Below are 23,681 nucleotides of genomic sequence, written 5' to 3'. Positions count from 1 at the left end.
GCTCTTGAGGTATATACTTACGAGGTGTCTAATTATCAAAATGTTTCCTTTAAAGGTCTTCACCTCCCTCTAAAACATATTTTATGTAAGCCAGAAGCGAGCTGTGGTAAAAATCGATGCCGTGTAATTTGCGAGGTCAGTGATGCTGCTTCTTCCCAAACCTCTTACGATAGGGGGATTCTGGAATTTTCGGGACATGGGACACGCGCTCTAAGTTGACGAACAGCAACATCCCGCAGAATGACGACCGATCAATAAATTTTCTGTATCCGCTTTACTCCAAGGAAAGCACATTGAAGGTCTTTTGCACTGTGAGGGAGGAGATTTCCTATCTTAAGTTACCTTGCATGGCTATATGCGATGGTATGGCTTTTGTGTCGGAGAAACAGCGCATTTTTGGCACAAATGCAAAATTAAAGGGTATTAATAGTTAATCGGATAAACAGACAACAACACTGATCGATCAGCAATGTCTTATGGATCATTTTGGATTAACGCTCTTATCCATATACTGCACGATCATTGTCTCGTCTATGTAATCCTTTAATTTCTTTGCTTATGATTGATATGGAGAGGTGATTTAGCCAAAAAAAAGCCTAATGATTTATTTGTCTCATCTAGAGAAATTCACCAGGCAGTCGTTTCAGCAATCGGGCAGTTTTGGGTATGCAAATAATGTGCCTTCGCACGGCGCGAATGATTATCGAGGTAGATAGTGTATACTCGTAAAGAGTGTGGTGGGAAAAGAAATTCCCTGAAAAGCTCAGCAGTAGCATTAAGTGAAAAGCAGTCGTACGCTGAACATCACAGTGAAAACATCTGGCTATTTTCCAACCACCTGATATTGCAGTTTCACTCTCGTGCTCCTCCATCAATTGTCTGCAGAGAAAATTATCCCAATCACTGAATCATCTAATTGTTATTTAAATGCATTATATTCAAAGTGGGTGGTTGGTGGAGTGAAAGTGAGGGAAAATGGTGCTTCTCTTCAATAAGATTTTCCCGTGAAAATCTCTAAAAAAAATTTGGAGAAAAATAGACATTTATTTTTAACTGAAATTCTCTTCTAATTCCCAACTGAGAGACAAGCGCGACAAGAGGATTTTAAAGCAGTGCAAATTTTGCTGATATAGCTCTGTGATAAGAGTGTCTTAGGAAATCAATAAAAAAAAAAATCGGACGTGCTCGACCTTTGAGTGTTTTCGTGGTAATTTTCTAATCCACTGACTTGCAGTTCGGAGTTCATCCTGACTACACTACGAGACATAATGTTGGAAACAAGAAACGAAATTTACAGGCAAAAATCCACAGATGTGGGTATATCCATCATAGGAGATTCACACACCTTCCAAAGTCAACCATCCCAAGTGTCTTCAAATGTAGATCTTTTCGGAAACTATCGTGGACAGGAAAAAACGAAGATCCTCGGTGTGTACCATTCTTTACATAAAATAAGTGTTTCCCTTGTTTGTTGTCTTCTAGATCAAATTAGTTTTTTTTAAGGAGGTTTAAATTAAAATAATTTTTTTATCCATTTAATCACTTCCTTGTGCCAAGTTTTAAATAGATCAGAAAATTAGATTAGAATAAAATAAAGATTAGGAAAGATTAAAGGGCAAAAAATTACAGATCTAAAATTTCAGAATTCCATATCTTTGTGAACGAGACCGAGGTTTCAAATTTTTACCATAAATAGCCTTCATGAATCCCTTAACTTTTTTACATCTTCTGGGATGTTTTAAGAAAAACATTCATTTTAATTAATTGGAATCGTTAAAAATACGATTCTTATGTATCTAAATATAAGATAGGGTGTCCCATAAATTGCGCAAGATTTAAATTAAATAAAAAACACATTTTTTTCTCAATTACGTTTTTTTCTAAAGTGGAAAACAAAGTACATAAGATAGGATTTATGCGATTTATGTATTAAATATCGCATCCAGTAATTAACCTTCATGGCTTTGCTGGCATATGAATCCTTTCGTCAAATGTTCCATGGCCTTTTTGGGCAAATGTGTCTAAATTTCGATAATTCAGGGTTAAAAGTCCTCTTTTAATGCACAGAGGTGGATATAGGTCTGTTGACTTAGGCTTGTGACTTCAAATAACTGAATAAAAAAATGTAATGACCTAAAATTACATGATCTAATGGACCAATTCGGATCACCAATAGAGAAAACACAATCATGAAATGTCTTATGCAGGAATTGCATTATTTCTTAGGCTATATGACATGTCACACTATCCTGCTAAATCCACATGTCCACAGTATTAATGAATTCATAATTAATTAACTACTAATGAACAAATCCTTCGATTTAGGCTTTATAAGCTCGGTTATCATGTCGCGGTATCGAGCGTCAGTAACAGTAACACTTGATCAGCTTTATTTTCGGATAATATACTAATATTTTATTATTAATAATTTTAAGGGCTTGTTCTTGGATGGCAAGTGTATTTAGCCCTCAAAATTAATTCAGTTCTGTGAATTTTTGAATTAGACTCTTCATTGACGAAGTTAAGTCAACTTTTTGACCAATTCTCGAACCAAATTATTTAATTATTTTTGAAATATTTTTTTTAAGAACAAAAAAGGGTTGGTCTGTCAATGATGGATTTTTTAAAAACCCTAATCTATAAACTGTCACGTAGTATTTTTATTATTCATTGTGGACCTTTATTTCAGAAATGCCACTCAATTTAAATCTTGCGTTATTTCTGGGACACCCTTTATTTTGAGCTAAGATATTTTTCATCAAATAATTGTGAAATTGGCTATCAAATTCTACGGTCATAAAAGAATTAAGGGCCAAAGTTTTAAAAACCCTATCAAAATTTTGAACCCTGATTTAAAATATTAATTTTCTATAAAGGAAATATTAATATTGATCACTGGACTATTCAATTAGATATTTTTTTTTTATTTACGAGGGCAAAATGCAACTTATCCCATGACTCATACTATAAGATTCAGGAGTTTCAAAAATCTTCAAAAAATCAACTTTTTGAAAATTCCTCAAATTTTCTTTCACGTTTTCTTGAGAGATAGAACAATTTAGTATTATTTTGTTAACACATTCTGTCAATGAAGGGGAAACCGGGGCAGAATTAGCCACGGATAAAATTAAACAGTGGCATGTTACAGATTGCCTTAGAAGGAATATTGAGGAAACCATTATTTATTCGAAGAAAATACATTTCTTCCTATTCAGCTTGATATACAAACAGTTTTTTATGAATTATACGCAATGGAAAATTTCATTATTTTGGAATTAGTTCCTTCTAGATTATTAGAAGTTATTTTTTTGAGAAGAAACAAATTTTGTCTATTAATGGAGCGAGAAGAGCTGTTCTTAAAACACGTTTTAACGGTCATTGAATTGAAATACTTTATCATAATTAATTATTAATCAATTACAAACTCTATTTATTTAGATAGAATAACTATCCAAGAAAACAAATTGGTAATCAGAATTCAAATCAAGAAATAGTGTAAAGGAATATATTATTAAAATCGGTGCGATGTCTAACTTTCCGTACGTCACTTTGAGCAAAAATGTTGCCTGATATTTCGCGAAGCAAGAAAATGAGAATATAATGTATTTTTACCTCTTTCGGGCTATTTTTCCCAAGTAATTGAAAAACTAAAGTGATTGAAAATGTTAAAAATACATTTTTGGCAGCAATTCGGTTATCAATTGCGCATAAATAAATTACACAATATCACTCAATTTGCGTATGATATGTAATGCTATAATTAAGATTGGGTTAAGGTATTAGATTAGTATAAAAACATTTATGAATGTTTATCATTTAAATCACTAACTTTTTTATTTAATTATTGCTTTAGCAGAGTTCTAAGAGAAATACAGTAGACTCTCGCTAATTCGGCTCTTTTAAGATCGGGTTACTTTTTAATTCGGGCGGCAGTTAAATTCGAAAAAAGTTTGTTGACATTTTTCAGGTTTAATTATGATTTATCAAATGAAGCAAATATGCTCAAATTTTCCATGGTTTGTCTTAGTTTTGATGTGATTTTGTATTATTAAGGGGGTTTCATGAAATTTACAGTAGGGGAGACTGGGGCAATATTTGTCAAAACGGATATTTAATTTTTTTACAAGCTCCCAGAGAATCTAATTGATTTCTATTGAGCGTATTCTTATAGAAAAATTACTGCTCTACAACTTTGCCGAAGCTCACTTTTCTCTATCTCGAAAGGAAATGCTCTTTCCGAGCCATTTTCCAAAAGATGATTTTGTGGAAATTCTCAAAAGTGCTGGGGCAAAATTTGTCAGACAAGGGGCATTTTTTGTAATTTTCTTTCCCTTTGTTAAGAGCTCTGGTGAATGAAATAAATATTCTATTGACATATTTTGGTAGGAAGTTTGTTCCTCTACAATTTGTTGCAAATCATTAGCCTGTAAATCAAACATGAGCAAGAATTCGTCGTATTTGAACAAAAGTCAAAATGTCATTCTAAGATGGCGGGAGGTACACTGAAAAAAATGTGATGTCATTGCGCGCGAAAGTGACATAACCTCAATTGCACGTGTTGTGTTTATTTTCATTTTTGCGTGAAAAAATTCAATTTTGTGCAGTTTTAACTAATTATACTTGAAGAATATTGATAAGATGAGTGAGGAAACAGATAAAATGATAACTGAGGAACCATCTGATGAAGAAAGCAGCAAGAATGATTCCTATGATTGGCAAGTAAACAGAGATGAAGGAGGGCCCAATATTTGCTGGAATGGAAACTGGTGTCCGGACAGACTGTCGCTTCCTCCATAAATTTGCCCGGCTGTTCGAAGAACATCGGCACTTGATGATATGTACCCAAATTATGGAAATTATCAAGAATATATTGAGGAAGTGGAAATATGAACAATTCACACGATCCTGGACCAGAAAATTCTCAATGTGGAGAGTGAATTAGCTGTACCCTCTGTACTTTGCCCTTAATGGGTACAGTGAGAAGCACACAACCCAGGGGGAGAGCTCTAGCTTCAGAACCACTTCAGAATTACCTTCCGGAGGATCTGCAAGTGTACGCACTTTTGACATCCGGGAAGCACTCAAAACAAATTGGTTTTTTCTCACCCTCAGCAATTTGCCGTAGGTCCAGGGAGTTTAACTTCCTTCATCCAGACAGAAGCATTTTCCATCCTAATGAACATCTCCAGTTCCAATTTTCTCTGCCCAAATGCCTGAAGGCTTCACTAGTCGTGTCTCGCGGATTCCGAATGTTGTTGTGAAGTCACCATCCCCTCATGATGGTTCAGAATCCCCCAATAGGATCATGCCTTGGAATAGTCCGATGGTGGATGAGGATGAAATGCACGATGTCAAGAACATGATGGACTCTTAGAGATACTGCTAATGTACGTTCAATCAGACAGCAAACAATCTCAATACCAATGTCCTGTACTGCTCCATTAATAGATGCATCTGCTGTATCATGAGCTGCCAGATCCCTACTCAAGTCCTGGGCGAATCCAATATTCAGCAATATCATGACGGTAATCTCCTCGAGAGGTACTCAAAACTCCTCTAAGCCCATCTCCTGGACAGCCGCGGATCCCGGCTCATCTGCACGTATAATGTTCGCTTACACAGCATGCTAGAGATCTCTATCGACCGGCCAGTTTTCACTAGTGCTACAAAGGCTACATTATTGGCATAGTCTTCAACAAAGTTGGTTGGTATCCAATGGCCGAATGTTTGCCCAAGAAGACGTATCAGGATATGGTATTTTTTTGGCGTGGGCGTGGGAATGCCCAATGAGTCTGTTTGGGATGGTCTCATCTGGGTCATTGTCTTTACTTTCACCAGGGAGGATATCTTATAGAGGTTTTTTCCGTCATTTCAAAATTTCAAATATATATTTATGAACTTTAGTGAAATATTTAAGTCTGCTCCGTGAGATTTCTTTTTGATACGAAAGGAGTAAAATAATATTCTCAAAGAAAGTTTTATTTAATTGGCGAAATAATTTTGGAGAATGGGAATTTTGAAAATGATAATAAATTGTATTTTGATTTTAAATAATAAAAAAAAAACAATATTGATATATTTCGTAGTTTTATTATATTTATACATAGTAGAATAGTATCCATTTTTAGTTGAAAGCAACGATTAAATGTTTCAGTAAATTTAAAAATATATTAAAAATTTTATTAAAACTATTCAAGATAATCTGAGAATGATCGAAATCGATTGTATTTTTTAGTTTTCTACTTGATTACAATAGTTCTCTTGCCATGAAATTAATTTGCATATATTTGTATAATTTGAAAGATAATATTTTTCCATACCAGGACACAATTACTAACATTTATCAAAAAAATCTTATTTATTTTTTTATTGATTGAATGTTCTATTCGACGTACGTGAGTTCCAATCGTTGTAACATTTAAATTCGGGATGCTTATATATGTGATGCATTTTCTGCTGCGGTGTGAGTGCAGAGGAATTATACTCAATCCCAATATCACAAACTCACAGGAAATACCTAAAAAAGCAAAAAAAAAAATATTTAAAAAAAATATTAATAATCAATGAAGTAAGAAAACATAACGACTGCAAATGCTTGGAAAATAATGTGAAAATCAATTATCATATTTCCATCTCTATCTTTTCTTTCTATACTACAGTGGTGGAAATAAATATAACTCCATCCCATAATTCTTAATGACCTCAACAAAAAAAAAAAAAAAGAAGTTAAAACTGAAAAATCAAAATGTTGATTTTTTATGTCGATTTCGAGACTTTTTTGTGGAGTGCTTTTAAGAATTATGCAGTGGAATTATACTTATTTCCACCACTGTACTGTAGAGATCTGCGTAAAAACTTTTTTTCACGGTGTGCACGCAGCTTTAAAGTAGTCTGCGATGCGCATGAAAGTTCTAAGAGAAAATTAGCAGAAGGTCTCTTTTACAGTGGTGGAAATAAGTATAATTCCGCCCCATAATCCTTAAAAGAACTCAAGAAACTTGAACTCGTGATTTAGATACTAGGTCTCGAGTACTATATTTTTAATGTGAATTTCATAAATTTGTAAATAATATTGTGTATCATACAATAATTTAATTATTAGTACTATAACTTTTTTTATAATGTTTCTAAAATATTTAAATTTTCTTATTTATTTTAAACTTTACTTATTTTTTCTTAAGATTTTTTATTTCACTTTTTTTTTTATAAATGCTAAAAAACTAAAAACATGTTTTTTCACGGACACATGAAAGTATTGATAAATTCTCAATTTGTATATACTTGTGAAAAAAAATTTCCCTAATTAACTTTGCCAAAAATCGTTTTGATATATCTTGAGTGAAAATGTCTTCTTATGTTAGTAAATTTATACTCCCAACAAAAAAATCTATTTTAAGTTGTTTTTATATATGACTCGTACACTAAAACAAATTTAAAGATTTTCACATTTTCTTGTAGATTATGCGTTACATTTTCTCAAGAAAACGCCAATTTCAAAATGTGCGTTAGCAAGCGTTCTAGTACTCATAGAAAAAATAAATTCTCGAACAAAAAAATTCAAATTTTCATGCATAACTTAAATTTATTTAATAAAAGAAATTTGAAAATGCAAAAACAGATTTTACAATGCATAACCATTGAAAACAAATTTGAATTCAAATGTTAATTTGCTTAAATGTATTTTTTGTATTATTTTGAAATAATTATATAGTTTCTAAACCTATATTTTAATATCTAATAGCGCCTGGCATTTTAAAGTGTTAAAAAAGTCTTGGATTGACATGAAAACCTGCTAAAATTCATCAAGAAAATTATTTGAATTGGGTGTAAGATTCTCACAGCTTCAGCATAAAACAGTTACAATTGTGTACAAAACCCCCATAGTGTAAGCATTAAATGGTTACGTTTGTGCATAAAACCCGCACAACTTCATCATTAAGCGGGTAGGATTGCCTATAAACTCACGCAGCTCAAGAATAAAACGTTCTAAGACAGTACTCCCAAGTGGCTTAATAATTAGACGGTTAAGACTGTGCAGAAATCACGTACACTTAAATCATAAAACAATTCAATTTGTGCTAAAAAAAACGTACAGATCATTTACAAAACCGTTAGAATAATGCTAAAAACACGAACAGCGCAATCATTAAACGGCTCAAATACGCACGTAGACCTCAATTAAAAAACGGTCAAAATTGTGCTGAAAACACGCACAGCACAAACATAAAACGGTTAAAAGAGCGCTTTAAAGCAGGCCCACATTAAACAAAAAACGCTTAAGAATGTGCTTAAAAACCACGCACAACGCAATCATACGGTTACTGCGCTTAAAGTCACGCACACTTCAATCATAAAACGGTAAATACGCTTTAATTCACGCACAGCTCAATAATAACACGGTAAATACGCCTAAAATCACGCACAGCTGAGTCACAAAACGGATAATGCGCTTGAAATCACGCACAGCTCAATCATAAAACGCTTAATGCGCTAAAATCACTCACAGCTCAATCATAAAACGGGTTATGCACTTAAAATTACGCACAGCTCAATCATAAAATGGTTAATGTGCTTAAAATCACTCACAGCTCAATAATAAAACGGTATATACGCTTTAATTCACGCACAGCTCAGTCATAAAACGGATAAGATGTCGCTTAAAATCACGCACAGCTCAATCATAAAAAGGTTAATGCGCTTAAAGTCACGCCCGGCTCAATCACAAAATGCTTAATGCGCATAAAATAACGCATATCTCAATCATAAAACGGATAAGATATCGCTTAAAATCACGCACAGCTCAATCATAAAACGGTAAGTGCGCTAAAAACCACGCCAAGCTCACTCATAAAATGCTTAATGCGCTTAAAATCATGCACTTCTCAATCATAAAACGGTTAATGAGCTTGAAATCACGCACAGCTCAATCATAAGATTGTTAAAATTGCGCTTAAAAAAGCGCTGTGCGTGATTTTGAGCGCAATGACCGTTTTATGATTGAGATGTGCGTGATTTTAGGCGGAATCTCAACCGTTTTATGATTAAGCTGTACGTGATTTTAAGTCCAATTTTAAAAGCTTTATAATTGAGCTGTGCGTGATTTTAAGCTCATTTACCGTTTTATGATTGAGCTGTGCGTGATTTTTAGCTCATTAACCGTTTTGTGATTGAGCAGTGCGTGATTTTTAGCCTAGTCCCCGGCGAGTGGCCTTCAAAGTTGAAGCCAATTTCTTACTTTCCCATACAAATACGTATGGGAATTTTTCTGCACTCCTGACCGTTACACGATATATGTCAAAATTGAGGTGAGCCTTGTGTACAAGACTCTGAGCTTTGCAAAGAGGGATAAATATACTATATATCTGTCTAAATGCGGTCTTGTTCTGAGAAGTGTAAGCTGAGTTTCTGATCAATTTGTGAGGAGTTGGCTTCAAACAGCTCCATATAAAAAAAACTTCGCCGGGGGCTAGTTTTTAGCGCAATTTCATTCCTTTTATGATTGTGCTGTGCGTGATTTTAAGCTCATTAACCGTTTTATGGTTGAGCTGTGCGTGATTTTAAGCGCCTTATCCGTTTTGTGATTCAGCTGAGCGTGAATTTAAATGTATTTACCGTTTTATGATTGAGCTGTGCGTGATTTTAAGCACAATAACCGTTTTATGATTAAGCTGTGCGTGATTTTTAGCAGATTAACCATTTTATGATTGAGCTGTGCGTGATTTTTAGAACATTATCCTTCTAACGGGTAAGACCGCCTCCAGGCGGTCATTCTATAAATCGCATTGAAATATCTACAGTCTCCTCAGTTATAGTCTTACCAACTTATTTTCTGAAGCTGAACTCATTTTGACCTTTCGTTTGCTTACAATCTTTTTGTGTGACAGGTCAGAGAAAAAACAACAAAATGTCGCTCGCGACATTTTGTTGTTATCTATTATAAGTAATCTAACTGTTGTAAGAATCTTATTTCCTGAAAAAATGTTCTTCTAGTTTGTATATTTCAATTGATAAGTGTGAAAAAAACTAGAAGTAAGAGTTTTAGAAGACAAAAAGGAAGACCGCCTGTGGGCGGTCTTATCCGTTCAAGGGTAAAATTTCCAAAAATTACCGATTTTTTATTTATTTGTTTTGGTTGTTCTGGTAAAATATATTATTATTTTGCAAGATATTAATCATGGAAAACAATTGAGATTACACGAAGACTATCCAGAATAAGAAAAATGGTCGATTTCTGCGAATTAAGCAAAATTATAAAGAAGCAGACTTCAACAGTGATGATGAGTTCCCTAATTCGTCCTTTAATGCCCCAGATCGTGAAATAAAACCAGAAGATGAGCAATGTATTTCAAAGGACCTTTAAATTATACAAGAAGGTGACGTTTTCATAGCTGATCTTTGACCTATTCGGTAAAAATCAGTCTTATTGAAACACCTTGAGCTTCATTAACGTCTAATTATAAAAATTACAAACGTTTTTTTTCTTAAAAATTATCATTTCTTGGATAATCATACAACATTCATCCATAAAAAAACGTTTAAAATTAATTTATTTTACTATTTGTTCACTATTTTTCAATTAAAATATTTCAGTCTTTTTATGCCTTAAACGGATATGACCGCCTGGAGGCGGTCTTTACCTTTTCTCACCTGGCGCCTAAACGGAAGGAGATAATGAAGAATGGATGGTATTTTTGAGTTCAGTGCACCATTAATTACCCTAGACAAAATTATTTAACTACTTTTTTTGGATATTAAAGAAAACACCGTTAGAGGGTTAACTGTATTATGATTGAGCTGTGCGTAATTTTAAGCTCATTGGCTTTTTTTTATAAGTGAGATGTGATCGATTTTAAACTCATTAACTGTTTTATCATTGAGCTGTGCATTATTTTTAGCGCAATTTACCGTTTTATTATTAAACTGTGCGTGTTTTCAGCGAAATCTTGGCCGTTTTATGATTGTGCTATGCGAATTTTTATGCTCAATTTTAACCGTTTTGTGATTGAACTGTGCGTGGTTTTTTTAGCAGAGTTCAGGTGTGCAGGTTTTATGCACAAACTTATCAACTTTATGCTTGCTCTATGCAGGGTTTGAACACAATTTTAACCGTTTTTGATTAAGCTGCGTGAGGATCTTACACTCAATTTAAATAATTTTCATGATGAATGTTAGCAGGTTTTCTACTTATTCTAAGATGTTTTTTTGGTATTTTAAAGTGCCAAACGCTATTAGGTATTTAAATATAAGTTTGTGAACTTCATAATTATTTCCAAATAGTACAAAAATACATTGAAGCATTTTAGTAACTTAATGCAAAATTGTTTTTAATGCTCCTGCGTTGTAAAATCTATATTGAGGCCAATCCATCTCAAGATGGCCATAGGGGTAGCTTTCATGGTCTTAGAAATTTTTGAATTATACATATGTTAAAATACATGATAAAATAATATAGGGGAAAGTGGTCTGCCTTTGAACGAAAAATGATGTTCTAAATTTGAGATTTTTTTCAGAGTAAACTACAACATGAGTTTTACTTTGCACTACACCAAAAAATTCTCTTGTTCATTAAGCTTCTATGCTTACCCCATTCAGGACTCGCAAGTCCTCAGGTTTTCCTGGTGAGGAACTTGAAAATGTGTTGTCGATATATTCAAAGGCAACCTGCATGGTCTGCCTTTGAATGTGGTTGGGCAGCCTTTGAATCTTAATTTTTCACTGAGAATATTAGGGCTGTAACATTAAACGGCCCATAATTGATTAGCATGAACCCTAATGCACTCAATAAAACCAATACTGTAGTCAAAAGTAATTATACAACAACGTTTTTTACATTTTTCTGAAGCACTGTTTTTCACTTGAAAAATTGTAATAAAACACCATTGAAGTTGACAATTATCAGTTTGAAACATCCCGGCTGGAGCAAGATAGCATGTTATAAGTAATTGTATGACATTCGTCAGACCAAAGTAGGAGTTCTATTCTGCTCCCGGACAGGAAGCTGTCAGATGTTTCAATGCATGGAAAGAGAGGATTCAAAGGCACACAACATTAAGATTCAAAGGCTGCCGCAGAGCAATATTTGCAAACTTTTATCACTCACAAAATTTGTCTCATCTGAATCAAAATGTATTTGGAGAAATACCATCCAAGAATAACTATCTATGACTCACAATAGAAGATTTGTTCGAAAAATTATTGTGATTATGAAAAAACACATGAATTGTGGAACATCAAAATTACAGTTTAGAGCTCAGTTTCGTTTTTTTGCCCTAGCACCTAGAAAATAAGAGCTAGGGTCTGCATTTTTTGATGACTTGTGAGGATTATGAATAGCTATCTAATAGTTAATAGAAAAGAATTTATGCTTTAAAGAAAAATGAAAAAATTACAATATTCAAAGGCTGCCGCATTCAAAGGCAGACCACTTTCCCCTACCCCTATTTTTCACAAAAAACTCCTTTTCAGGGAATGTAAGTACTCAATGTTACTAGTCAATAGTAAAAAAACTCAAAAATTTTGAGAATGGGGTTTTTGAGAAAAAATAATTTTTAATTTTTTTCAAAAAAAATCAGGAAACCGTCACAAAAAATGGAGCAAATAATTCAAAATCCAGTATATTATTTTAAAGAGTAAAATTATCTCTCAAATAAAAAAAAAAGAGTTAGAAGATATCACAATCCGTTCCTGAGATAGGGCATTTTAAAATATTTACCAAAAATCGCAAATGAGAAATGAAGCGCGATAAGTCATCTTTGGCGCCATGCATCTCCGGCTAGGAATTTTTTTTTGGGCAAAAAAATAGGGGTAATAATATTTTATCACGTAGGGTGGAAGGAAGACACTTTAAGAACTCGTGTCAACACCTATTAACACCCTACTCTGTACCATTTGGAATACGAAATTTGAACATCTCTGTTTATTACAGAAAAAACGTTATATTACTTATATTTTACTAGGTACATTAAATAATTTTCAGCATTTTGTCAAAAGTGTCAATAGGGGTTCCCTGTCGAACAGACGTTCCTCCGACCCTATAGTAATAATAATAATAATAACAATAATAATAATAATAATAATAATAATAATAATAATAATAATAATAATAATAATATTAAACAATAATGATAATATTGTATTTTGACATATGTAAAATTCAAAAACTTCTGAGACCATGAAGGAGCAATTTGCGATTTTTCTGTGGTATTGAGATGGATTGGCCCATTGGCATTTTCAATTTTGTTTTACAAAACGAATTCAAATTATTCGTGAAAATGTGAAATTGTTTTTAAGAAGATATTTTTTGACGAGTTACTAGAATCTTTGCTGAATTGGTGGGAGACAGATTTTTTTTTTTTAATTGTCGTTATGTTGAGAAAATTTAATGCAAAATCTACTAAAAAAATGTAAAAATCTTTTAATTATTTTTAGTTTACCAGTTCTATATAAAAACAACTCAAAATAGATTTGGAAGTATAAAATTCCTCGAATGGTCGAGATAGTCCAAGTAGTTTAGAAATAAAAATTAGTGTTTAGTGGTACCCCGTGTTTGGTGGTGCCCCAGTTTCCCCTATATATACATATTTTTTCATTTTGCCAAAAAAATTCCTGGTCCCAGATACAGGGTGTCAGAGATGGGGTCTCGCGCTTTTTCACTTGCGATTCTTGACAAAAATTTTAAAGTGCTCTATCTCGGAACCGGGTTAAATTTTTTTTTTACTTTTTTTATTTGAAAGATAATTTCGTTCTCTTTAAGATGATTTTAAATATTATGTTCAATTTTTTCATGGCAAACTTAGGATTTGTTTTTTGAAAAATCAAAAACAATTTTTTTCTCGAAAAAGCCAATCTCAAAATTTTTGATTTCTTTTAGTGTTGATCAGAACATAGAGTACTACGTTTCCTAAAAAGAAAGGGCTTCCATTTTTGCGTTTAACTTTTTTTTTAAACAAATTAGATTTATTTATAAACATTTATTTAAACAGTTTTAAAATTAAATAAAACCAGTTAAACTTAAAATTGGAAGTTCAAATTTTCAGGGAATATATTACTCCATAGTACTTACGAGCAAATAAAAAATTTAAATTTTTGAAACTCGCAATTTTGATTTTTTTAATGAATTTTTTAATGAATGATTAGGAAAGCTCTCGTTGTTGAATACTGCACCTCTTCTAAACATCCTAATATCATTATCCTAATATCATGGAAGGTCCCATTAATAGAAAAATCGATTTGCGAAAATCCGATGTCGAATCTCATCTGAGTTTTATTTTTTGTTCGATCTTTGTGAATTTCAAAAGGTAAACCATGGTCATATTTTTTTTTACTTTTTTGGTTTCTTACTCAGACGCAGCGCCTTCAAGACTTTAATTTTTCTTCTATTTTTGTTCGTCAAACAATTTCCCCAAGATATTTTAGCAAAAATTTGACGTAAAACTTTTTAAAATAGATTAAAATTTAATAATTTAGTTAAAAAATATTAAAAGATATAAACCTTAAATTGATAAATACCCTATCGCTAAATTTATCGCCTGGAAATATAATTATTGCCAGCTTAACTATAACTATTGCCTGATGATACTAACTTAACTCTTTCGTCTCTTCTGAGACTCTGAGAACCCAACACAGCATATGAATATTGTGTGAAAAACATTGTTTTCTTATTAAGATATTTTTTTTAAGACTTCTTAATTCTTTAGCTGAGATATTTTTGATTAAAAAATGCTGCAAGCCAATTTCACCAATTTTTAATCAAAAATATCTCAGCTCAGGAATTAATTGAAGTCCTACAAAAATATCTTAGATTTGGACATCCTTATAGTTTGTAATCATCCACAAGAATCGGATTTTTATCAGTTCTGAATAATAAAAAAAAATGTTTTTCACACAATATTCATATCCTGATTTGGGTACTCAGAGACCCAAAAGGGACGAAAGAGTTAAGATTATAAAATCAAAATATGTAGACTTTTTATATTGATAGAAAAAGGACATTATGTTGTTCGTAATTCTTTTTTTGAGACTAGGCTTTGTTAAGTTCTTTAAAGTATTATGATTATGGGGTGGAATTGTAATTCTTCCCTCCACTTTTGTAAATTCAGTTGTTTTCTTGTTGTAACTCGAAAATGTTATTTTACTTTTTAAATACTGAATTCACTTTTAAATTGAATTAGGAGAATACTTACTGCGATCCTTCATTTGTGTGTACAAGCCATTAGATAAGGCAGCAGTCCAACTAGTTAAGGGAAGCAAACTTCAGTATGACCTCAAAGATACTGTCTACAATCTTAGCCAGAAAGAATGCTGTGGATTGAAAATATTCATTGATTAGTAGTCTTATCCACTAGGAAGCATAATCTTACTACAAAAAATACCTGATCAAATCAAATCCAGATAGATATCCAAAATACATTCGTCAAACTTTCATCTTGGAGGTTCTGTTTTACGAGATGTACATCCATGAGAAGTTTCTTCGAGTGAGAAGTCCAACAAGAAATACAGCACGTTTGATGACGCTTACGTGATCAAGAATGGAGGGTACAAATTGTCCAAAATCCTCCAAAAATTGAAGACAATCAATCGCCTTCTTCTCACCGGAACACCCCTGCAGAATAATTTCCACGAATTCTTCTATGCTGAATTTCCTCCTTCCGGACGTCTTCAACAGCGGCGATGATTCCGACTCCTGTGGTACTAACGTGCTTAAACCAGAGTCATCGTAACTTCTTTCCTGTTTTGGTACTTCAATGAGAACATCTTCTGTGGCCTGTCTGAAATTTCCGTCGTCTCTGGCTCCTTATAAAAACACCTTCCGGAAGCTCATTCCAGTATCAAATTTGAGGCTTTCCGGACTATATTTGCACTTGGATGAGCACTCAAAATTGACCAACAATATGTCCAGGAGCTTTCAAATAGTATATTTCCACTTCCTAATCTTTTTGTTAGTTTCGCGGACGTACTTTATTGATGTATTCTGGTGATTTTTGTATAAAAACTCTGTCCAGAAATCATCATCAAAACACGTTTACACACATCACAGGCCACTTGATTTCATTCGTTTTTAAATAAATGCGGCCCTGTGATAACTTTTGGCCACAAATATTTTAATAAATATCACTAATAACTCTCAAAACTGCTATTTTAGCTGAGATTTTCACAACAAAACACTTTCATGAAATGTAAACAATGAAACATAACCTCACAATCACATGTTTTGTGTCCGGGAAGTAAAAATGGTTTTTTATTTCACATTTTCACTATTTCACGCACTGCTCGTGAAGTTTTTAATTAAAAAACTTAAGAATACGAACAAATAGAGGTAAATTGTATCATATTTATACCTTTTTTCTGCAAACTTGTGTATTAATTTGTACCGAACAAATTACAGTGTAAAAACGGTCGTTTCAAATTAGAAAAAAATATCATTTGACGGTTGTTCAAATACGACGAAATCTTGCTCATGTTTGCTGTAAATAAACGAAAAATATGATTTTCAAGTAATTTTCCAAGAGCTGTTTCTCGCAAGAAAATTCTCTTCGGCCGCTCAAAAAATGCAGAAAAGGCGAATTGGGCGAGTTGAATGAACGAAGTTTGCCGACTAAATGTCACTTGTGGCGAAACAAAAAGAAGAAGAAGAATATGGCCAAGATGAAGGTTGTGTTTACCTTTTACAGAATTTTCAGATTTTAGAGCTTAGTAGTGAATAATTGGCATGCTGTGTTTATTATCTTCCTCGTGATATCCTACTGTCTTGAATCCCGAAACTTGACTTGATTTAAACCTCTTCGAAAAATAATGTTGGAATTATAAGTGAATAAATTTGTTACAACAAATACTTAAATAGTGTCGCAGAGTTATTTTGGTCACTTTTTTCAACGTTTTAAGCTCCTTCAATGAGATTATTGGCTTTTTGCTCGTAGGCAATATTATTAAAAGTGTTACTAACGTCAAGTGGTCCTAATAATAGGATGAGGGAAATACGAATCAAAAGATAAATATTCTTTGAGCCAGTTTATTTCAGGATAGGTACTAACTAGTTGTAACTTTGTATTTCCTATGTTTTCTTTGGCAGACGTCCCCTCTTTTTCGGCCTCTCTTTTGCAGCCTCCTTCTCAGTTTTTTGTTTTTTAGCAGATTTCTGCTCAGCTGCAAGTTGCGACATCATATCGGGATCTGTTAAAATCTCACTAGATCTCTTCTTGCGTCCGGGACGGGATGTAGATCGTGGTTCTGCTTTTGGCAAAGGCCTTATGGATTCAAGAAGGTCGTCAAAATTTTTCTTTTCACTTTCCGGTGCAGATCTTGTATCAACTGGTTCCTCCTTTATATTTGAAGCTTGAGGAGAATTGCAAACTGCAGGTATTTGAGGGATGTCAGTTACCATGGATGGCTTGAATGCATCGTCATTAAAAATTAAAGGATTGAAGGGCCATATGCCAGTGGCTTTGAAACCAGAAATGTTGTTGGCTCTTGTCACTGCAGCGTCCATGGCTAGAGAAACTACTCCTGGAAGATCATATATAGACAAAGATCGTCCAGGATGTGCATTCATCCAAGAATCCATGTGAGCAGCCATTGCTCTCTTGAACGGGCCATACACTGAGCGGTCTAGTGGTTGGAGTTTGTGGCTAGAATGTGGAGGAATTGACAACACATTGATTCCATTGTCAACGCAAAACTTAGGTCCTGCGATAGACAAATGGGATTGATGGTTATCTAAAACCAGAAGCACTGGGTTTGTCATGGAAGCACCGGAATGCATTTTGAAGTGTTGCAAAAATTGAAGGAAATGGTCAGAGTTCATCCAGCCTGATGGGTTGGCTGCCCCAATACTCCCAGGCGGTGCACCATTGATAAAGTGCTCATGGTACTTTACACGCGGGAAAATAAAAAATGGTGGAATGGAGTTTCCTGCAGCGTTGACCGCAAGTGCCACTGTGATCAGTGTGCCCCTTTCACTCGAGGTTATACGTCCAATTTGCTTAACGCCTCGACGGCAAATTATTTTTCCAGGATCCTGCACAGTGGTTACTCCCGTTTCATCCATGTTATATATGTGGGAGGCATCGAAGGAGTGTCTGGCATATAGTGAACGGAGCTGGGTGAAAAACTTATTTACATTTGTCTTGTTAAATCCCATCGCCCTTTGCAAGCTTGTTGCTTCCGGCTTTCTCAAAGACAAATTCGGATGGCGTTTTCGAAAATTGTAAAACCAGTCAATCCCTGCAATCTTCTTCCGATCCCAAGATGATGGTGTAGAAATCTTCAGTTGATGGGCAAAATCGAAGGCCAATTTTCTTACATTATTTATAGTTAAGCCGAAGTAGCTGTCCGAACAATCCAACAAATATTTTTCCAAAGCAGCTTCCTGTGCTTCATTGAACACACTTGATCGACCTGGCTTCACAGTTTTTAGGAGTTTAGTATTCTCCAATTCTCCTCCTCTTACTTTCCAATAGAGTCGCAATGTTTCGCGGTTGATTCCTTGGGATTTGGCAGCCGATCTCACCGATACACCATCCTTCACCGCATTCAAAGCCAACAAGAGCTTCTCAGGGTCAAGCACGTTGTTTCTTCTCTGATACTCTCGGACCATGATACTCTTGAAAGGTTGATTAATGGTTATAATTATATTAATATAACTACAAGCTAAATATCCAAATATTGATGTTCTCACTTAAGCTGGAATAGATCAATCTGGAACTCCCTGACGTCGAGGAACTAGGAAAAGCGATAAAACTGCTCTGAATCTTTTGATAACCAAAAACAAATAACAAGCGGCGAGTTTTTGACAATGACGTTTCTCTTCGCCGTGCAAAACATCGGAAATCTTCGTTTTTTGCCAAATTTTGCCCCATGCCTTTTGACAAATTTTACCCCGAGTGCTCTTTTCTAATACAAATATTTTTAGGAAGAAAACTTTTTAGAAAAAGCTTAAACTGATACCATATTCATGTTGAGCGGGTTCAAATTATCATAAAAACACACACCAATGAAAAAATTTTGGAAAGCAAATCAATGAAAATTGATATCTCCTGAAGGCCAAATATTTTAAAAAGAGGCCTCAAAATTTCAATATTTTTTATTTTCTATATTTCTTACTTGAATTCTTTAAAACATTGGACGTTTAAAGGACTTCATGCAGGCTATCTGTGGTAAAAAATCTAATTTTTTATTTCTTTTCTCTTCAAAATTATGGAATATTAAAATTTTTGATTTGGCAAATTTTGCCCCAGTCTCCCCTATGTAAACTCAAGATGTGTATGCAGATGAATAAGAAATCGTTGCATTTCTAATAATTTGATGCCCGAATTTCTTTGTAATTCGGGTGACATATCGGTCCAAAATACTCGAATTTGAGAGAGTCTCTACTGTATCAGTCTTCCAATCTAAAATTATTTATAAATTTGTGGCAAATAAAGTTAAGGCCAAAGTTCTTTATTATACTGAATACTCTCAATCAATTTGGACCAATTTTGCTTAAATCTTAAACACAAAAAAATTATATAAACAATTCAAAGGTTCCGTACATATTATTCTACTTAAGATTTTCAGCTTAAGATTCGAGATTCAAATATCTCGTTATCCATTATTATTAGATGGCCATCAAAGTCTCTCTAAGCAGAGTTCAATGTCAATAGTAACATGTCTCGTATAATATAGGATAAAATAATCTAATTCAGAACCTGTTTTAAGTGAGAATTCTTTTTTAATTAAAACTTTTCAAAATGAATAGATTTTAAATTTATCTGGAGCACAAGGAATCAAATAATAAGACTGTAACATGGACAATATAAACAAAAATTTAGTGTTCAAGACAAACATGCACGTTCATACAAATATTTTCAAATTAGGATTTTTTAGTCTTTGAAGGATAATGGGAATAATAATGGGTTTTAATTCATATCAGAATACTTTTGATAAATCGTCAGAATATTCATCATGTCCTTACATCCTTAAAAGGATACAAATAAGTCAACATAAAAGTTGAATAATTTTGGCTTCACCCACAACTTATCTTATTTAATAACTTATCTTTAAAGGATTTAAGGACTACTACACTATTATCAGATATTTTTACTACTAGGAATCTTCTATCATTTCCATTAGAGGCAAATACTTTAACTACCGATTTTAGTTTTAGTTAAATTAAGTCATTCCACGAAATGGCACGAAATAAGAAACAAGCTTTTCTTTTACGGAAAATATTAAAGAAACTTAGGATGTTTACTAAACTTTTACTATCCTATTTTCTATATATAGGGGAAACTGGGGCACCACCAAACACTAATTTTTATTTCTAAACTATTTGGACTATCTCGACCATTCCCCTTCAGTGGACAAGCATCCCTATAGTGGCTATAAATTCCTATAGATCTTATCCTCTGAAGTTGAATATCCGATTAAAAAATCGCAGTGTTTGGTGGTACCCCGTGTTTGGTGGTGCCCCAGTTTCCCCTACTTAACTCTGTCTGAAATAAATTTGGTGCCATTCTAAGTGATAGTTTCTATGATATTAGATATTAAAAATTGTCCAATTCTTATTAAAATTTGGTCACTATGCACAGTGCTAATAACATCCGTTCATTCACTCCTTGATCAGCATTTTTCGTCAGCAAAATAAGGAAAATGCAATTTTGCAATGACGCATTGTAGGTTCACGGAATTCACCTCAGTCATTAAAGTGGGGTAAAAATAATTGTGTATAAGTAGGGTATATTTGTTAAATAGATCAAATTGCGATAGCGATTCCAGAATATTACTTTCAGGAGCACGAAAAATCGCATCTCCCTCTTGGCCTAATACCGCGGCATCCTATTGCCTAAATTAACAGTCAGCGGCCAATTGGCTGGTTCCCCTACTGCTAGGAAACAGTGGCTTCTCTTCAAGAAGTCTTAAGACTTAGGGCAGAATTTTGAGAATTTTTGTGGAGAAAAATTTGGTTGAAGAATTCATCTCTAGAGCCTCTAGACGCATTCATTGCTAGACTGCAAAGTTGGAAATTTATTTCTAACCTTGGTTAACTCTCTCGAGGCACCCCGAAGCTCGGTGGCTCGAAAGAGCTATTACTAGAGGCCGTGAAAATATAGCCGAGAGTTAGTTCTAACAGTGGAAGAAATCCCCAGAAAGTTCTAACCAGGAGCAAGTGAAGTATTCAGACGGGATTCGGATTATTCTCTTCTTCTAGCTTCGGCTTTTCAGTTGTTTGGAGCCGAAACATAGTGCTGTATTTATAAAGAAAAAAGTCTGTATTTCCACTTGTTTTGAATTAAACTATTCTAATAAAAGTATTTTAGTTCAATTTAGAATATATAAGCAAGATCACTCGTTATGTAATGTAGAACATTATATTATTTTTCACATTTGTTATATTTTATTGATGGTTTAATTAGGTGTTTTATTGAAATGTGGTTAAATCTAAATTTAATTAGGTAGAAATAAATACTTTAAATTGGTTTTTCAGTAAAAAGTCTACTTATGTAAACGGGTGTTTTTCTTACATAACAATAAGGAAATAAAAAGGCATAATTTGAATCTTCACATTCGCTCGACTATTTACCTATATGGGAAAGCGCGTTAGCTTCGGACGACTCAAGTTTCGAGCAACTCATTTTTTCAATACATATTTAATGAATTTGGCCTTGACACATTATAAAATTATATTTTAATAGCTAGTCCAATTCCTCAAATTTCCTTAAAAGAGCCATATGTCATACTTATTGGGAACATAGAAATAGAATTGAGTTGTTCGAAGCTTGAATCATCTGAATATAGCGCACTTTCCCCTATGCTTGCTTCACAAGTCCTTTAACTGTGCTATCACACTTGCACATTAAAATTTTAATATGATTCACATTAATTGTCGTCGCTGGTGAGAGTTCAAATGTGTAATTTGTGTGTTTGAATCATTTTATATTCAAAATTTGATCTATTTTTTGATAAAAAGGTAGACTTGGCCCGCAAAATTTCATATAAATTGATTTATAGCATTAATGCGAAAAATTAATGCGATTTTCTCTTTAATTTTTTTAATGTGAAAAATATTTATGCTTTAGGTAAATTCAAACTTATTTTTGCAGGCCAAGTCCACTTCTTTATCAATAAAAAGAAAAACCCCAAATATTAAGTGACTCAAAGACACAAATAACATATTTGGACGCTCACAAGCAACAATTAATGTGAATCACATTAAAATTTTAATGTGCAAGTGTGATAACGCCGTAAGAATGATACTAATCTTTCATTTTTTCTGTACTTTTATTTCTCATAAGAAATAATACACAGAGTTTTATGAAATCTATTTCTTAAGATTTGAATAATTTTTTCATGAATATCTATTCATATCTGAAAAACCTGAAGCCGTAGCTATCGATGTAATCTTGTCATCTTATCTGCACAAAAAGTTTAGTGTAATAAGGAAAATTTAACATAGATTATCTGAATTTGTATCTGTGGATTTAGTCGCGATAAGCAGGAATAATTTCAATGAAGTCGATAGGCTATCAATCCAAATTTTTGTTTATTGTTACCTATAATTGTTTCTTATAGGAATTTCCGAGGAGACCTTCGATAAACTTACCAGATTTGCCGCAGAAGTAGCAGGAACTGCTATTCTTATATTCCTTGGCTGTGGCAGTTGTATCAGTGGACTGGGTCAAGAACCATCTCCCATGTTGATAAATTTGTCCTTTGGCTTTGCCGTCACAATCATCATTACGATATTTGGTCACATTTCTGGAGCTCACCTAAATCCCTCTGTGACGATACTCGCTCTTGTATTTCGGTCCATCAGTCCAGTGGTAAGATGATTTCTTTTAGAATCTTCCAATTACAAAAATGTCTTTTTTTTTTAATTTCTCAGATGGCAATATTTTACATAATCGCTCAAGTTATTGGAGCAATTGTCGGCTATGGTTTTCTCGTGGCCATTACACCCACTGGTGTCTTTTCCAAAGAAGACGGTCTTTGTACCACCACCATTCACGATAAAATGTCCATCGGTGAGGCTTTTCTCGCAGAATTCCTCCTTACTTCAATACTTATCTTCACTGTTTGCGGTGTATGGGATCCTCGAACGGCTAAACTGCAGGATTCATCATCTATACGCGTGGGCTTTGCCGTTGCAGTTTTATCCATTGTAGGAGGACCTTACACAGGTATCAATATAATATTAGAACCCATTTTAATAAAATATTTTCCAGAATGCTAATTGATTTCTGTAATTAATAGGTGCTAGTATGAATCCTGCCAGAAGTTTAGCCCCTGCAATCTACACAGGAATCTTCGATGATCAGTGGTTATATTGGGTAGCACCTCCATTATCAGCAGTCTGCATTGCATATCTGTACAAATACGTTTTCTGGCGAGAAGATTCTGAGAGAAAGAACATCTAACAGCAGCAATACACTCATGGAATTATTAAAAATTCCTCAAACTTGTGTTACTAATATTATGTAAAGACAAATGTGACTTGAAAGTAAATAATAAATTTCTTATGCACAATTGTTGCGTCAAACAGGATTAGTGAAAATGTTAAGTGTCTTCATGCCTATCATAAATTGATCAACAGATAAACCCCAAACAAATTATTCTTACAACGTCGAGACTTTTGATATTACCTCTCTTTTTTTTTTAGCCAATTTTATACAAGTGTACAATTTTCACGTGATCTTCTGTTACATCTT

At 33.5% G+C, this 23,681-nt stretch overlaps 1 protein-coding gene and 1 long non-coding RNA gene across 2 annotated transcripts; one reads left to right on the top strand and one right to left on the bottom strand.

The window, feature by feature from the left end:
* Window positions 1-651: 651 nt before the first annotated feature.
* Window positions 652-23,514, top strand: LOC129807502 (aquaporin-4-like). The gene is made up of 4 exons (XM_055856799.1): window positions 652-1,428; window positions 22,546-22,796; window positions 22,859-23,153; window positions 23,227-23,514. The coding sequence occupies exons 1-4, from the start codon at window positions 1,269-1,271 to the stop codon at window positions 23,388-23,390; spliced, it is 870 nt and encodes a 289-aa protein (XP_055712774.1). The 5' UTR covers window positions 652-1,268; the 3' UTR covers window positions 23,391-23,514.
* Window positions 6,071-16,207, bottom strand: LOC129807503 (uncharacterized). Its single transcript, XR_008752290.1, has 3 exons — window positions 15,372-16,207; window positions 15,183-15,300; window positions 6,071-6,517 (listed from the first exon to the last, which is right to left on the bottom strand). It is a non-coding gene; the product is annotated as an uncharacterized LOC129807503 (long non-coding RNA).
* Window positions 23,515-23,681: the final 167 nt, after the last annotated feature.

Source organism: Phlebotomus papatasi, chromosome 3 (genome assembly GCF_024763615.1).
Source record: "Phlebotomus papatasi isolate M1 chromosome 3, Ppap_2.1, whole genome shotgun sequence".
NCBI lineage: Eukaryota > Metazoa > Arthropoda > Insecta > Diptera > Psychodidae > Phlebotomus > Phlebotomus papatasi.
This window is presented reverse-complemented; position numbering and strand designations above follow the sequence as displayed.

What these genes read in the sequence shown, in the direction of transcription:
- LOC129807502 (XM_055856799.1), top strand. Translation starts at nt 1,269, where the DNA reads ATGTTGGAAACAAGAAACGAAATTTACAGGCAAAAATCCACAGATGTG. An exon ending in TTCGGTCCATCAGTCCAGTG is followed by an intron (nt 22,797 to 22,858) that starts GTAAGATGATTT and finishes TTAATTTCTCAG; the next exon opens with ATGGCAATATTTTACATAAT. An exon ending in TGTAGGAGGACCTTACACAG is followed by an intron (nt 23,154 to 23,226) that starts GTATCAATATAA and finishes TGTAATTAATAG; the next exon opens with GTGCTAGTATGAATCCTGCC.